The sequence below is a fragment of the Panthera leo genome, chromosome C1, assembly GCF_018350215.1.
Source record: "Panthera leo isolate Ple1 chromosome C1, P.leo_Ple1_pat1.1, whole genome shotgun sequence".
In the NCBI taxonomy this organism is placed as follows: Eukaryota; Metazoa; Chordata; class Mammalia; order Carnivora; family Felidae; genus Panthera; species Panthera leo.
Genome location: NC_056686.1, coordinates 92,506,860 through 92,521,707, shown reverse-complemented (window position 1 = coordinate 92,521,707; position 14,848 = coordinate 92,506,860). Strand labels below are relative to the sequence as shown.

Sequence of the window (14,848 nt, the reverse complement as noted above, 5' to 3'; positions counted from 1 at the left end):
ATTTGGCCTTTGGTGACGTTATTTCCTGAAATGGTTCACAGCTCTTGGTAAGTTTCAAACAAAACAAAGTATACACCTCTCCACTTCTATGGTACTTGCTATTTTGGGAAAAACTCTGGTTCATTCCTCCCTGTGTATCTTTCCTCTTTACTTTCACACAGGACACTTCACTTCTGACACTTCTGGTCACTAAATGTGGGTTTTTTTTCCCACAGCAAACAATTCTGTGACACTGCTGGGTGTCCTACAATTTAATTCAATTTAATTCAAGTCTAATTTAATTCAATTAGATCCCATGAGTTAAGGGTGCAGTTCCACCAGACTGCTTCCCACTTTAGATGCCAATTACAAGTAGTAGGTGCCAGAGTCCCCACCTTCTGTCCAACTTGGCTATGAATCAGAGGTTCCCATGACTTCCTCCCCCTCGGATTTATTTGCTAGAACACCTCACAGAACTAATGGAAACATTTACTTAGATGAACAGCCTATGATGAGAGCGAGGTCTGGAAGGGTCCTAAGTGAAGAGCTTCTCTGTCCTTGTGGAGTTGGGGGTGTGTCATTCTCTTCACAGGTGGGTATGTTCCCCAACCTGGAAGTTCTCCAAAACTCCTACTATTGGGATTTTTATGCCTCATGTAGGCATGATCAATTATTAACTACATTTCCAGCTTCCCTCCCCCGTCTGGAGAATGGGAGCTGGGGCTGAAACCCCAACCTTCTAATCATGGCTTGGTCTTTCTGGTGACCAGCCCCCATCTAGGATCCCATCCTAAATTGCCTCATAAGAACAAAAGATGCTCCTATGCTCTTATCACCAAGGAAATTGCAAGGGTTTTAGGAGTTCTGTGCCAGAAACTGGCAGCAGAGACCCATAAATATTTTTTCCTATTATCTCATAGTTTCATTCCTAGAAAATTAAATGTAAGTTAAAAGCATAGGACATGCTTTGTGTCTACGTTTTAACAAAGGTTCTAGGTTCAGATAATTACAGATTTTTCACTTGCATGAATGTTTAGCAGGACATTCAGAAACATTGTGGAACAACTTTTCCTTGTGTGGTATCGTGTCTTGCATTGCATAACATTTTATATCCCTACCTTTAGCCTTCTAACGCCGGTGTTTTTCCCAATTACTGTTCTGATCAAAAAACTCCGCACACATATTTAATCCTCAATCTAAGGGGTAGTATCACCCCCTTAAAAACTAGTAGCGAAGAAAAACACACCCGATAACCGGTATAGTGCTTGGCAATTAATAATGGTGTAACTGAAAGTTGTTAAAATCGTTTAAGTACACTCTTCGGGCAGCCCAAGGACTGCTAGGACCCCCAACGATGCATAACTACACAGCCCCAAATCAGGAAGAGGTGATTCGATATGTAGAAGCAAATTCAGGGTCACAAGGAGATACACGCCCCCTTTACTTTGCGAATGTTTAATTAATCTGTGATCTTGAACACAGAGCCTAGAGCTCATCCCTCTCTCCCTAAACTCGGCTTCGGTCCCCTGTTAGTTTATCTCCACGCATTTTCCACCCCAGCTGGCCGGCCGGGACTAGGCGCCGTCTCGCCCCGCCCCTCCCTGCGCGTCACCGGAAGTGAGGCCGCGGATATAGTAAAACCCGCTGGGAGCGAGGCGGCTGAGCCCTGTAAGCTGGCTGGTGGCATGGCAGACGAGGAGGAAGATCCTACCGTGAGTGACCACCACTGTTGCAACTCAGTCCTTTCTTCACTCCCTGGGGTGCAGAAGTGGAACTCGAGTTCAGAATCACTCGAGGTTTTTCTTCGCGAATTCACTGGAGAGAGTTCGGGGACTTCACGCCGTGCTAGCCCTTCCCTCCCGATTCATCTCTTAGTGTGTGGGGCAGGACGTGAAGAGTGGGAAGGTGGCCCCTTGCCCTTTGCTTTTGGTCTCTATTTGTCAGACACTCTTTGAATCGCCTGGAGAATCATCATAGGACGAAGCTAATTATTTTTAGCTCTCATTATGAACCAACACTTCAACTAGTAACAAAACTATATACTTACTGTAAAGTAGTGGGAATAATGGACCGAAAGTCAGGGAATTTGTGTTTCAAAATCTCTATTATCTATGAGCAAATTACTTAACTTTGAGCCTTGGTTTTCGTGTCGTAAAATGGGGTTAAGGCTTACTTGAAGAAAGTTCCTAGCACTGTATAAACAATGCTTAATAAAAAATAAAGATAGTTTTACTTACTTCGATTCACTCTTAACAGTAAAACTGTGTAGTAATAGGCTAACTAGTTGGTTTAAAAAAAAAAAAAGTACGGTCATTGAAACGCTTCCAGCAGAGGCAGTAAAATTATTTGTTAGGGACACTGTAGGAGCCATTCCTGCATTGAGTGGGAAGTTGGACTGGATAGTCTTTAAGGCTCCTAAAATGCTAAGGTTTCATGATTTTTTTGCTGCATGTTTTAGGCTTTCTGGCATGATAATTAGTGTTGAAAGTGGAAAAAAATTAATGTTAATTACTTAAAAGTCAAATGCAGTGCTTGACATTTCTGTATATACATTTTTAACTTACAGTTTGAGGAAGAAAGTGAAGAAATTGGAGGAGGTGCAGAAGGTGGACAGGGTAAAAGGAAGAGACTTTTTTCTAAAGAATGTAAGTAATATTTGACAATGATTTAATTATAGATGATAAAAACTTTTGGACATGTTTGTTCAAAGTAGATTAATGTTCTGAATGTGTTTCTCTGTAGGGACAATATTCTCAGACTTGCCTGTAAGATTGTTTAACTTGTGAATCATGGATAGTAATGATCCTGACCCCAATTTATATGTTTGTATGTGGGTAGGTGGGTTTTGTATGTACACATTTTGAAAAATTTTTATTTTAGAGAGAGAAAGAACGCACATGCTGGGGAGAACACACATGCTGGGGGGGGGGGTGGAGAGAGAGAGAGAGAGAGAGAGAGAGAGAGAGAGAGAGAGAAAGAAACTCAAGCATGCTTCATGCTCAGTGTGGAGCCCAACTTGGGGCTCAATCCCATGACCCTGGGACTGACTACAACCTGAGCTGAAATCAAGAGTCAGTCACTCAACCAACTGAGCCACCTAGGTTCCCCCACATTTTTTTTTTAATACACAGTTTTTTAAAATGAGGAAATGTGATCAGTGTTTCAACTCAGGGACTAAGAACATACCTCCATTACTTTTTATGTCCTTTACTATTGCAGCAGTAGGAGCAGGGACTCCTTTGACTGTAAGTCAAAAATTATAATGGATCCTGGAACAGGTGCTGAGGGTAAGAATTAAGTTGGGGCTGTGGACTAAGGCATTGGAAAATACAGAAAAATGGTGAACAGTGTAAGGCATTACAGTGGCATGGAAATTATAATGTATTGATTGGTTCTCTAGTGTATTCCCTCAATAGACAGGTTTGACCCTTTTTGGCAAGTAAGTGGAAGAGCTGCTGTGTCTAGTGATGGTCAAAGCCAGCCCATGAAAGGCACTGTGAGAATGCACTCTTCAACCTGTGTCCTTTACATATAGTTATGGCTGAGTATTAACAAATGAATATATGGTTTATTTATGCTGGGTCAGGCTCAGTCATTTCCAAATGCTCTTGAAACTGCAGGCAGTATGTCTTTTTGTTTTTATATTTTTAATGACTCAAATCCTCCATATCTCAATTTCTCACCTAAAGCTGACCACTGTTTAATCCATCTCTGATACTGTTTACTCCATTTGTATGTGTTTTTGCTTCTTAATCAGCATAAGAAGGGGATTCCCACGCTAGAGCATCTCAGTGTGATGTTTGCATAGTCAATTGTTAGCAGAAACCTTTGTTCTACTTGAATTGTTTTATTTTTGTGATGATAAAAATTTGGAATTTTCACAGCCTTCTGGTCTTACCTGAATCTTGATATCTGTTACTGGCCAAGATCTATTCTCCTAAATCTTCTTCTTAAAAATTTTTTTGCTACTATAACACAAAGTTTCAGAGCATTCACTGGTATTTGTATCTTTACAAACCTTTTAACCAAGTGCAGTTTACATACATACTGGTGAATTGTACCCATCAAAATGTTCATGGCAAAGTATCTCACTCAAAATATTTAAGGAAAAATAGTAAGCTTGCAGTGGAGAATCCTGGCAGACAAGTAATGTCTAAAATGTTAGCTAAATGATCAAAGTCAACATCACCAGTAATAGATATTAACATCACGTGATGCATTAAGATTGCACATCAGGGGCGCCTGGGTGGCTCAGCCAGTTAAGAGAGCGCATCACCTCTATGGTATCCTTTCTACTAATGGGTACCCACAGCCTAATAATGAAAGAACACCAGACAAACCCAATTGGGGAACATTCTACAAGATAACTAACAAGGAGTCTTCCACAGTGTCAAGGTCATAAAAGACTAGAAATGTCTGAGGAACTGTCACTGATCAGTGAAAAGTAAAGAGGCATGGTAATTAAATAACGTGGGATCTTGAAATGGAAAAAGGATATCAGTTGAAAAACTGGTACAATCTGAGTAAGTTCTATATTTGTACCAATGTTAATTTCTTAGTTTTGATAAATGTCTTTGGTTATATAAGATGTTAAAATAAGGGGAAGGTGGATGTAGGGTATTTGGGAACTCTACTATTTTTTGTAACTCTTCTGTAAGTCTGAAATTATCTCAAAAAAAAAAAAAAAAAGCAAAGTTGTCAGAATCTAAAAGAGAAAAAAAAAAAAACAACTTGTTTTCTACTCCCTGTATCTGGACATAAAGGCTCTTACCAGTTTAAACTCTAGGGATACCTCAGTCCCAGGCTAACTTCCAAGTCGCCCCTTTCTTTTCTTCCCTAGGCTTGATCTATTCAATTCTCCTTTCAGTTCTACCAGCTTTTGCTTCTCCTAAATAGGAATTATTCTTAATGTACTCATTCCTTCATTATTTTTTTAACGTTTTAAAATATTTAATTTTGAAAGAGAGAGAGAGAGAGACAGAGAGAGACAGAGAGAGAGACAGAGCAGGAGTGGGGGAGGGGCAGTGAGAAAGGGAGATACAGAATCCTAAGCAGGCTCCAGACTCTGAACTGACAGCACAGAGCTCAACGCTCTGAACTGCAAGATCATGATCTGAGCTGAAGTTGGCCACTTAACCAACTGAACTACCCAGGTGCCCCTCATATCTTCCATTAGAAATGTCCTAGGAGTTCCTTTTTTTTCTTTACTGTACTTAAAATAAATTGTATTAGTCTTAAATGAACAGCTTAATGAATTTTACTTATTTACATATGACCACCACTCAGATCCATATACAAAACATTTCCAACCTGTGACCCTTTTTTTTTTTTAACATTTATATACCCCTTTCTGAACTGTTAAGAACAGATTGTTCTTTCAAGAAAAATGCACACACACAAATAATGTATAAAATTTTTGCATTTAATTTCAGAAGGCCTCAAGGATTTCTTAGAGCCTATCCATGGACTAACTGGGAGTTTATAGACTATAGGATGAGAATCCACATGGATTCCATCTGCCTTAAACTACCAAGAAGTGTAATACTGTTAAGAGGAGGAATATTGACTCTGGAGCAAGATCGGTTGCATTCAAACTGAGGTTCCATCTCTTACGTCTGTGTGGAAAATCACTTAGCTTGGGTAAATCACTTAGCTCAGTGCCTCCATTTTCTCATCTATATGGAATAGGGATAATAATAGTATCTACTTCAAAGGATTGTTGTGAGGTTTAAATGAGTTATGTATGTGAAAGGCTTAAAACTATATCCCTGGTACATAGTAAGGTCTATGTAAGTTTTAGCTGTTAGCACCCATTTTTATTACTCTGTGTTAGACTTTTCTTCTCTTTTGCATTTTCTATGGTTCTTTCGGTTGAAGCCTGAAAGGACTTTATTAGCAGTGCATTGATCTAGGGAATGAAATGTCAAGATTCCACACTGTTTGCTTTCTCCTTTTGATTACCGTGTTCCTCCTATAAGAAGCAATTAGAGCACTTTCTCTCATGTCGTTTTTCCTGTGTTAGTATCAGAAAGGATTTTGCCTTCTCTTTTCCAATGACCCCCTGCCTGCCCCTCCTGCCCACCCCCCCCCCCCCCCCCATACACACATAGAATACTCCCAGTAAGAGCTAAGCCATTGCTACTCATCCTGTCCCTGGCATGGAGTTTCCTAGTTACAGGTATTCTGGGGTTGTTGGTGAATAGATAATAGAGATTAGGGAAAGAATATTGGTATCAAGGTTCAGTGGCTGGGAGGGAACAGGAGTTCCTAGTAGGGAAGGACAGGTAGGAACAGTTGTAGGAACAATTGGTTATGAGATTGTGTTTAAAAGTCTTTTACACCAGGGGCGCCTGGGTGGCGCAGTCGGTTAAGCGTCCGACTTCAGCCAGGTCACGATCTCGCGGTCTGTGAGTTCGAGCCCCGCGTCAGGCTCTGGGCTGATGGCTCGGAGCCTGGAGCCTGTTTCCGATTCTGTGTCTCCCTCTCTCTCTGCCCCTCCCCCGTTCATGCTCTGTCTCTCTCTGTCCCAAAAATAAATAAAAAACGTTGAAAAAAAAAAAAAAAAAGTCTTTTACACCAAAATCCATACTTGCAGACAACAAATATATAATATATGTTTATACAAGTATCTTGTCTTATTTGGTCCATTTCTAATTTGAAAAAGGTATTGGTAAAATTGTTAAATTTGTTCAAGTAAACAAAAATGATTGTTCTTTTGCAGTGCGATGTATGATGTATGGGTTTGGGGATGACCAGAATCCTTATACTGAGTCAGTGGATATTCTTGAAGACCTTGTCATAGAGTTCATCACTGAAATGGTAAGATTTTTTTTTTGTAATTTGTCTTAGTTAATTTTTTTTTTTTAAGATTTCATTTTTGAGAGGGGGAGGGGAGCACACACACGTGCATGGGGGAGGGGCAGAAGGAGAGGGAGAGAGCATCTCAAGCAGGCTCCATGCCTCATTGCAGAGCCAAACATGGGGCTCTGTCTTAGGACGGGGAGATCATGACCTGGCTCAGTCAGTTAAGCATCCGACTCTTGGTTTCCGCTCAGGTCATGATTTCATGGTTTGGGAGTTCACACTTGAGCCTGCTAGGGATTCTCTCTCTGTCTCCCTCCCATTCTCTTTGCCACTCCCCTGGTCACGCTCTTGAGTACTGTCTCTAAATAAATAAATAAGGTTAAAAAAAATATTTAAGATATAGATATATATATATATATATGATATATACATATAAACATACACACATGTATATGTGCACACACAATATTCTACCTTCTCCTGAATTTTATAAGGACATAATTATAAGATTCTAGAATAAAATTTACAAATATTAACCATAATCCCATTATCTAATGTAAGATCTCCCCTTCCAGTATTTATTTAAAAATGTATACAGTGCTTAAAAAAAAAAAAATTAAATTAAAAAAAGGGGCGTCTGGGTGGCTCAGTCGGTTAAGTGTCCGACTTCGGCTCAGGTCATGATCTCGCGGTTCACAAGTTCTTTTTTTTTTTTTTTTTTTCAATGTTTTTTATTTATTTTTGGGACAGAGAGAGACAGAGCATGAACGGGGGAGGGGCAGAGAGAGAGGGAGACACAGAATCGGAAACAGGCTCCAGGCTCCGAGCCATCAGCCCAGAGCCTGACGCGGGGCTCGAACTCACGGACCGCGAGATCGTGACCTGGCTGAAGTCGGACGCTTAACCGACTGCGCCACCCAGGCGCCCCTCGCGGTTCACAAGTTCAAGCCCTGCTTCGGGCTCTGTGCTGACAGCTCAGAGCTTGGAGCCCGCTTGGGATTCTGTGTCTCCCTCTTTCTCTCTGTTCATCCCCTATTCGTACTCTGTCTCTCTCTCTCTCTCAAAGGTAAATAAACATTAAAAAAAAAATGTGTACAGTGCTTACATATAGTGGTAATCATAGTAAACATGTCTTTTACTCAGAGTTTTATAATATATATTTTCTACATTCTAATCACAATTATTTTAGTAGTTAGATGAAATTCATTTAAATTGTTTTCTAAAAAATAAATAAATAAATAAATTGTTTTCTAATATATTTAACCATTTCTCTCTTGCATAAGTAAGTTACAGATTATTTTGATCTAAATAGATATGACCATATTCATGAAATGTCCTCCCATCTCCTCCTTGGATATATTCACAGGGATAGGAATACTGAGTTTGGTTGTGTTCTTGTGAGTTTTTACCCTGTGTTATGGATTATTTCCTTAGTATAGAATAATAGAAGTAAAATTCCTGTCAGAGAGTATGCATTAAATTTTTTTTTTCCATTTATAAAAAGAATATTTGTTAAATTTAGGAATTATAAAAAAGTACAGGAGAGAAAATAGAAATCTGTAATCCTGCCATCTAGACAACTAATGCTCAGATTTTGGTGAATATTTTTTTGGTTTTTTGCACATATTTTTAAACTTTATTAAATTGAAATCATATAGTGTATTTAGTCTTAGAGCCTTCTTTTTCACTTACATAAGTAGAACACTTTCCCCATGTCATTGCATAATATTCTATAAATATTTTTAATGGCTTCATAATATTAATTGGTTGGATGTACCCAAATTTGTTTATTTAATGCCTTATTAAACACTTAATTTCCCCTTTTTTAGTCGTTAGAAATAATATTATGATGAACCTTTGTTTTTGCACAGGATGAATATATGATAGGAGATGAGATTTATTTGAATTTAAGGGGAAAACTCACCACCGTTTGTTTATTTTTACTCACCGCTATTCGTTACTAGACAAAGCTTAAACGAAATATGCAGTTACAACGAAATTACAGAATTATACAAATGAAGACAAAGACTAGGTATACCAAAAAACAAAAAAAAGAAACAATAAATTTGATAGTTTTAATGTCATTAGTATTAAAAGATGTCTATAAAGCATTAAGCATCGCTATAACACAGTAGCAAGTGGACAAAGGACATGAATATAAACACAATTCACAAATGAATAGCTATAAATAGAAGAGAAAGTCTTCAAACTCACCAGTATTAAGTAAATGCAAATAAAAAGTAAAATATTAGATTTTTTAAAATTAATTTATTTTTTTGTAATAGACTCACAAGGCAATGTCAATCGGAAGACAAGGTCGGGTACAAGTTGAAGATATCGTCTTCTTGATTCGAAAGGACCCAAGGAAGTTTGCTAGGGTTAAAGACTTGCTTACTATGAATGAAGAATTGAAACGAGCTAGAAAAGCATTTGATGAGGCAAACTATGGATCTTGACACCTTTTGTACTTTCTGAAGCTTCATTATCTTCTGGGGAAACCATATATAATAACTGTATATTTTCCACTGTAAGGTCTCTATATCTAGCCATGAAGGTGAAGGATGGACGAACACAAAGTTTTCCGTTTTTTTTTTTCATGTCTTCAATTTTAGAGTGATATTTGAGCCTTGAATTGTCTGCCATTATACTACTATACTTGAATTACTTACAGGGTTTTAATGACCACATGTAAGTTGAAGTACCTTGCAAACCATGCAGTTCCTTCTGACTTTTGACTGTCTAAATGATGAAGTAGTATTTATGTATTAGGTATTTGTGCCATTAGGTGTAGGCTATACTGTAGCTGTTTAATATATGAAATCTAAAGGGCACCTTCGACTATGATAGCTAAGACGTGTTTCATGTCTTCTAAAGTTTTTAGACTATAGTAGTCTAAGAGATTATTAAAAGATAGCTGGTTTGCTTTTTTTTAGGGAGAAGATACAAAAAAATAGTCTTTTGTAGGAGTGTTTATAGTAGTCTAGGAGGTTATTAAAAGATAGTGAACTGGTTTGTGTTTTTTTAGGGAGAAGATACAAGAAAATACAGTCTTTTGTAGGAATGTTTATCTGTCTTGAGATATTTGTTGTTTAATATTCTTTTCTTTAGATAACAAGAATGTTGGGTTTTTTTTTTTTAACTAAAAGTTTCATGTGAATTCTTCCGTATTGGAAGGCTTTTTTGATTTAAAACCTTTTGAGCTTATAATATACTAGTTGTCAAGTTTTAAGAGAACTCATTTTCCCAGGTTAGATTAAAGCATCTAAAAATAAATGTTTTCAGTAACAGGAAGGTATTGCTTAAAAAGCTGATGGCAGGATAAGCATTTAGGATAGTGTTTTATTAACATACTTGTTAGTACTTGTTCATTGTGGAAATGTGTACTTGACTAAAACCATGTATGGTTGTGGAAACCACTTTTGTAGTTCAGGATATACAAGTTTTGTGTGCGTTCAGCTTATTGTATTAAATTATTGCACTTAGTTTAAAATAAGGATTAAAACTGCATTTAATGGGATCACTGAATATTACTCTGTGAAACAATGTTTTGTGTGCTGCTTGTAACATTATCTATAAATCAATATGTAAGAGAATCTTGCTTTCTTAACCTGTTGATACAAGGAATAAAGTCAAAAGTTAAAAGGATAAATACATGAATTTGACTATGTGATTTATCAGCTTTTCCTCTCCATTACTAGTAATGTAATTCTGGCTGCTTAATCTCAGTAAAGACTTTTTCTATATTGATAGAATTTTTCTGATTTAATGAGATTCAAGATAGCTGGGCAGAGCGTTTTGTTACTTAAAAAAAGTAAAAACCAATTGAAAAGCTACTCCAGTCTAAGCTGAAATCAAGAATGGGAATGGAATAATAAAATGTCAATATATTACTATTTTTGCTAATCAGGGTCAACTTCACCCTGAAAGAACTGGTAGTAACTGGCACTAGGAGAGCTATACTGGTGTCTGTCTGAGCTAGGGCTGCCGTAACAAAATATCATAGACTGGGCAGCTTAAACAACAGAAGTTTACCTTCTCGTGTTTCTGGATGCTGGAAGTCCAAGATCAGGGTGCCAGCATGATTGGGGTCTGGTGAGGACTTTTCCTGGGTTGCAGATAGCTCCTTCTTGCTGTGTCTTCACTTTTCCTGAGAGAGCTGTCTTGTTTCTTTTCTTAAAAGGTTACCAGTTCTGTCAGTTCAGAGGTCCACCCTTATGGCTTTATTAACTTTAACCACCTCTTTATTATTTTTTTAAATATTTATTTGTTTTTGAGAGCACAAGCAGGGGAGGGGCAGAGAGGATCTGAAGCGGGCTCTGTGCTGACGGGCTGACAGCAGTGAGCCTGATGTGGGGCTCGAAGTCACGAACCACAAGATCACGACCGGAGACGACTGAGCCACCCAGGTGCCCCTTATTAACTTTAATCACCTCTTTAAAGGCCCCATCTCCCATATTGTCAGATGGGGGTAGGGGGTAGGGCTTCAGTGTAATGAATTTTAGGGGGTTACAATTCAGTCTATAGCAGTGCCATTAATCTTACTATTTTGCTAGTGACCCTGGCATTTGTTTAGTTTTGTGTGTGTGTTTTTTGTTGTTGTGGGTTTTTTTTAAGAGTCCAGTGAGGCATTTTATTTGCATGAATGTATTACATCCCTAGAGAAAAAAAAAATCCCAGGATTTTCCCTCCTGTGTATTTTCATCTTGCTTCTTCATGGTCCATGCTACCAGCTGAGGTTGTCAGTACAATGAAACCAAACTGGCAGGACAGAAGCAGATTATTCTGCCATTTTTCTAGATCTTTGCATTGTACATCAAACCTGGGGCTGATCACTCCACACTTGTTTAACCTGCCCATGAGGTTCACAACAGTTTTTCCCAGTTCTGTGATCATCGATGATTTCAAATTTGTCAGTGTAACCATGCTTCATCATCCACAGTTACAAATCGGATGATGACTTTGGAGCATGGCCTAATAAGAACCTGGCATTTGCCTGTCTTTTCAGCATTGTTAATGCTCTTCAGAGCATCCATGTCAACATTCATGTGCACCATTATGGTAGCATGGAAAAATGGAGTTAAGTTTTTTGTGGGACATTGTATTGTAGGTTGCAAATGATAGAACTTGACTCAAAAATAACATAAGCAAAAGAGGAATTTGTTGTTTTTATCCAGCTGAAACAAGGGAAAGTAAGGATGGTATTGACTCCCCAGGGTTGACTAGGTCTAAGAACTTGAGAATCAAGACTGTCCATCTTTGTCCTAATTTTGATTTTACTCTCTCAGAAACCTCAGTGTGTGAAGAGAATATAATAGCAGTTCTAAGGTTTCTAGTCATACAACTGATGGAGGGTACTACTTCACTTACCAATACAGAAACTCCCCAGAAGTGATCAGGGTGGGAGGTAGGAGCTGGATAGTATTAGGAAGAAAGGGAAAGAGAGGCTGGGCAGACAAAAATAGCAGATGTGTGCTGACTTGATTCACAAGCTTACTTATTTGAATTCTAATAACAAGACACCATGGCTCTCTTCTAATATCTAGAGCTGCACTGTGTAATATTGCAGCCACTAGCCACATGGGACTATTTATTTATTTATTTTTTTAATGTTTATTTTTGAGACAGAGAGACAGAGCATGAATGGGGGAGTGTCAGAGAGAGAGGGAGACACAGAATTCGAAGTGGGCTCCAGGCTCTGAGCTGTGAGCACAGAGCCCGATGCGGGGCTCGAACTCACAGACTGTGAGATCATGACCTGAGCAGAAGTCAGAAGCTCAACCGACTGAGCCACCCAGGAGCCCCAACATGGGACTATTTAAATTTAATTAATTCAAATTAAATAAAATTAAAACTTCAGTTCCTCATTTGAAGTGCTCATCAGTCCCATGGCCAGTAGCTACTGCATTGAACAGTGGAGATGCAGGACATTTCCATCATCACAGAAAATTGTTTTGGACAGGGCTGATCTGTAATATTCAGGTGCTCTTTCCTAAGCTAATTCACTTAAAAAAAACTTACTATGGGGGCGCCTGGGTGGCGCAGTCGGTTAAGCGTCCGACTTCAGCCAGGTCACGATCTCGCGGTCTGTGAGTTCGAGCCCCACGTCAGGCTCTAGGCTGATGGCTCGGAGCCTGGAGCCTGTTTCCGATTCTGTGTCTCCCTCTCTCTCTGCCCCTCCCCCGTTCATGCTCTGTCTCTCTCTGTCCCAAAAATAAATAAAAAACGTTGAAAAAAAAAAAATTTAAAAAAAAAAAAGAAAAAAAAACTTACTATGAAAAATCTCAAGTATACATAATAATAGAATAGTATGAGCCCCATCTTCAACAATTAACTAATCTTTTGCCAATTTTAATGTCTTATCTATACCCCCACCTTTTGGGGGTAAAGGGACAGTTTTTTAAACCAAATCCCAGCTTTCATTGTATCATTTCATCTATACATATTTCACTATGTCATCTCTAGCAAAAAATTTTAAAAGGTAGCCCAGATACTATTATCATACTGTAACAAAAGTTAATATTAATTCCTCAATACTCCGTTTAATACCCAATCCCTGTTTAAATCTCCTAGTTTGTCTCAAAATATCTTTTTGAGTTTTTATATTTCTTTTCTATTGTTTCTATAACAAATTACTGTAAATTTAGTAACTTTAAACAATATAAATTCATTATCTTACCAGGTCTTTAGGTCAGAAGTCTGACATGGGAATCCCTGGGGCTAACATCAAGGTACTACATTCCTTTCTGGATATTCTAGGAGAGAATCTGTTTACTTGCCTTTTCCAGCATCTACAGCCTGCATTCTTTGGTTCTTAGTCCCCTTCTGCCTTCCAAATTAGCAATGTTTCATCTTTTTGACTTTCCTTCCATAGTCGTATCTCCCTCTGACCCCCACTGGGAAAGGTTCTCTGCTTCTAAGGACCCAAGTGATTATAACCCAGAATAACCTCCCCATTTAAAAATCTTTAACATAATCACACTAGCAAAGTCTCTGACCATGAAAAGTAACATATTCACAGGTTCTGAGGATTAAGATGTGGATGTCTTTGGGAGGGGCTATTATTCTGCCTCCCACTGTTTGTCTGCAGTGGAATATTTTTTTAAAGTAGGCTCCATGCCCAATGTGGGGCTCAAACTCACAACCCTGAGGTCAAGAGTTGCATGCTGTACTGACTGAGCCAGCCAGGCACCCCATGCAGTAGAATCTAAACAAGGTGTCCCCCATTGCATTTGGTTGCCCATTGATTGCATTGGGTAAAGTCTAAATCTCTGTTAATCTCTAATAGCTCTTCCCCCCACCCCACACTTTGTTTAATGAGGCTCTCTCTTTAAATAAATTATAACTTTTTTTTTTAACAAGCATGTTTATTTGCTGTTCAAGCAGAATATCTAATATAATCTGTGATTCACTTGAAATGGGCTTTACTGTATTTAAACTGATTTTCTTAAGTAAAAGCTATAATATTAATACTAAGGGTAGAAATTTTTAAGTGGAGGCCATAGCTCACTTGACTTCACATCAGTGGAGAGAGGTGGTATCTGGAGAGTCTGTTGGCCACTTCCCAAGAGGCCTCTAGAGGTTGCATTACTTGGGTGAATATGTGGTCCAAAGTTTGATTTGCATCACTGCAGGCTTGGAAACTGATTTTGTTAGCAAATGGAAAGCACATCCATCTCTTAGGGTGGACTCACAGAAACCAAGCTAGTAAGACCAATGTATGAACATGGATGCCAATTTACAGACGTAGATAAAGTCTGGTATAGGTTTGACCAGCCAATTTTTCCTTTCCCTAGGCAGACAATGTGGGAAATCAAAACATAAATATGAAGGTGAATTAGATGAATGCATTGCCTAGAGCACCAAATAAGAGGATAAAATTAATACAGAATCAGGAAGAATGGCTCCCCAGGGCCCAAAGCAATGCACTGGGGTATGTTTCCTGAGGAGCATCCTTTAAGATTCCTTTGTCACTGGTACTGGAAAGTTGGTTTGAGTTTTCATTTCCAGTGACAGGAGGCATCCAAGCATTGTCTGTCTGTGGCTTTCAGGTGACTTTGTGTATTTC

The 14,848-nt window shown here is 38.5% G+C and overlaps 1 protein-coding gene and 1 pseudogene across 1 annotated transcript; one reads left to right on the top strand and one right to left on the bottom strand.

Moving 5' to 3' along the window:
- The first annotated feature begins 1,609 nt into the window (after positions 1-1,609).
- TAF13 (TATA-box binding protein associated factor 13) lies at positions 1,610-10,432 on the top strand. The gene is made up of 4 exons (XM_042951327.1): positions 1,610-1,691; positions 2,546-2,624; positions 6,701-6,798; positions 9,069-10,432. The coding sequence occupies exons 1-4, from the start codon at positions 1,665-1,667 to the stop codon at positions 9,237-9,239; spliced, it is 375 nt and encodes a 124-aa protein (XP_042807261.1). The 5' UTR covers positions 1,610-1,664; the 3' UTR covers positions 9,240-10,432.
- Positions 10,433-11,430: 998 nt separating this feature from the next.
- On the bottom strand, positions 11,431-11,837 carry LOC122225942 (annotated as a pseudogene).
- Positions 11,838-14,848: the final 3,011 nt, after the last annotated feature.

What these genes read in the sequence shown, in the direction of transcription:
- TAF13 (XM_042951327.1), top strand. Translation starts at nt 1,665, where the DNA reads ATGGCAGACGAGGAGGAAGATCCTACC. An exon ending in ACGAGGAGGAAGATCCTACC is followed by an intron (nt 1,692 to 2,545) that starts GTGAGTGACCAC and finishes TTTAACTTACAG; the next exon opens with TTTGAGGAAGAAAGTGAAGA. An exon ending in GAGACTTTTTTCTAAAGAAT is followed by an intron (nt 2,625 to 6,700) that starts GTAAGTAATATT and finishes GTTCTTTTGCAG; the next exon opens with TGCGATGTATGATGTATGGG.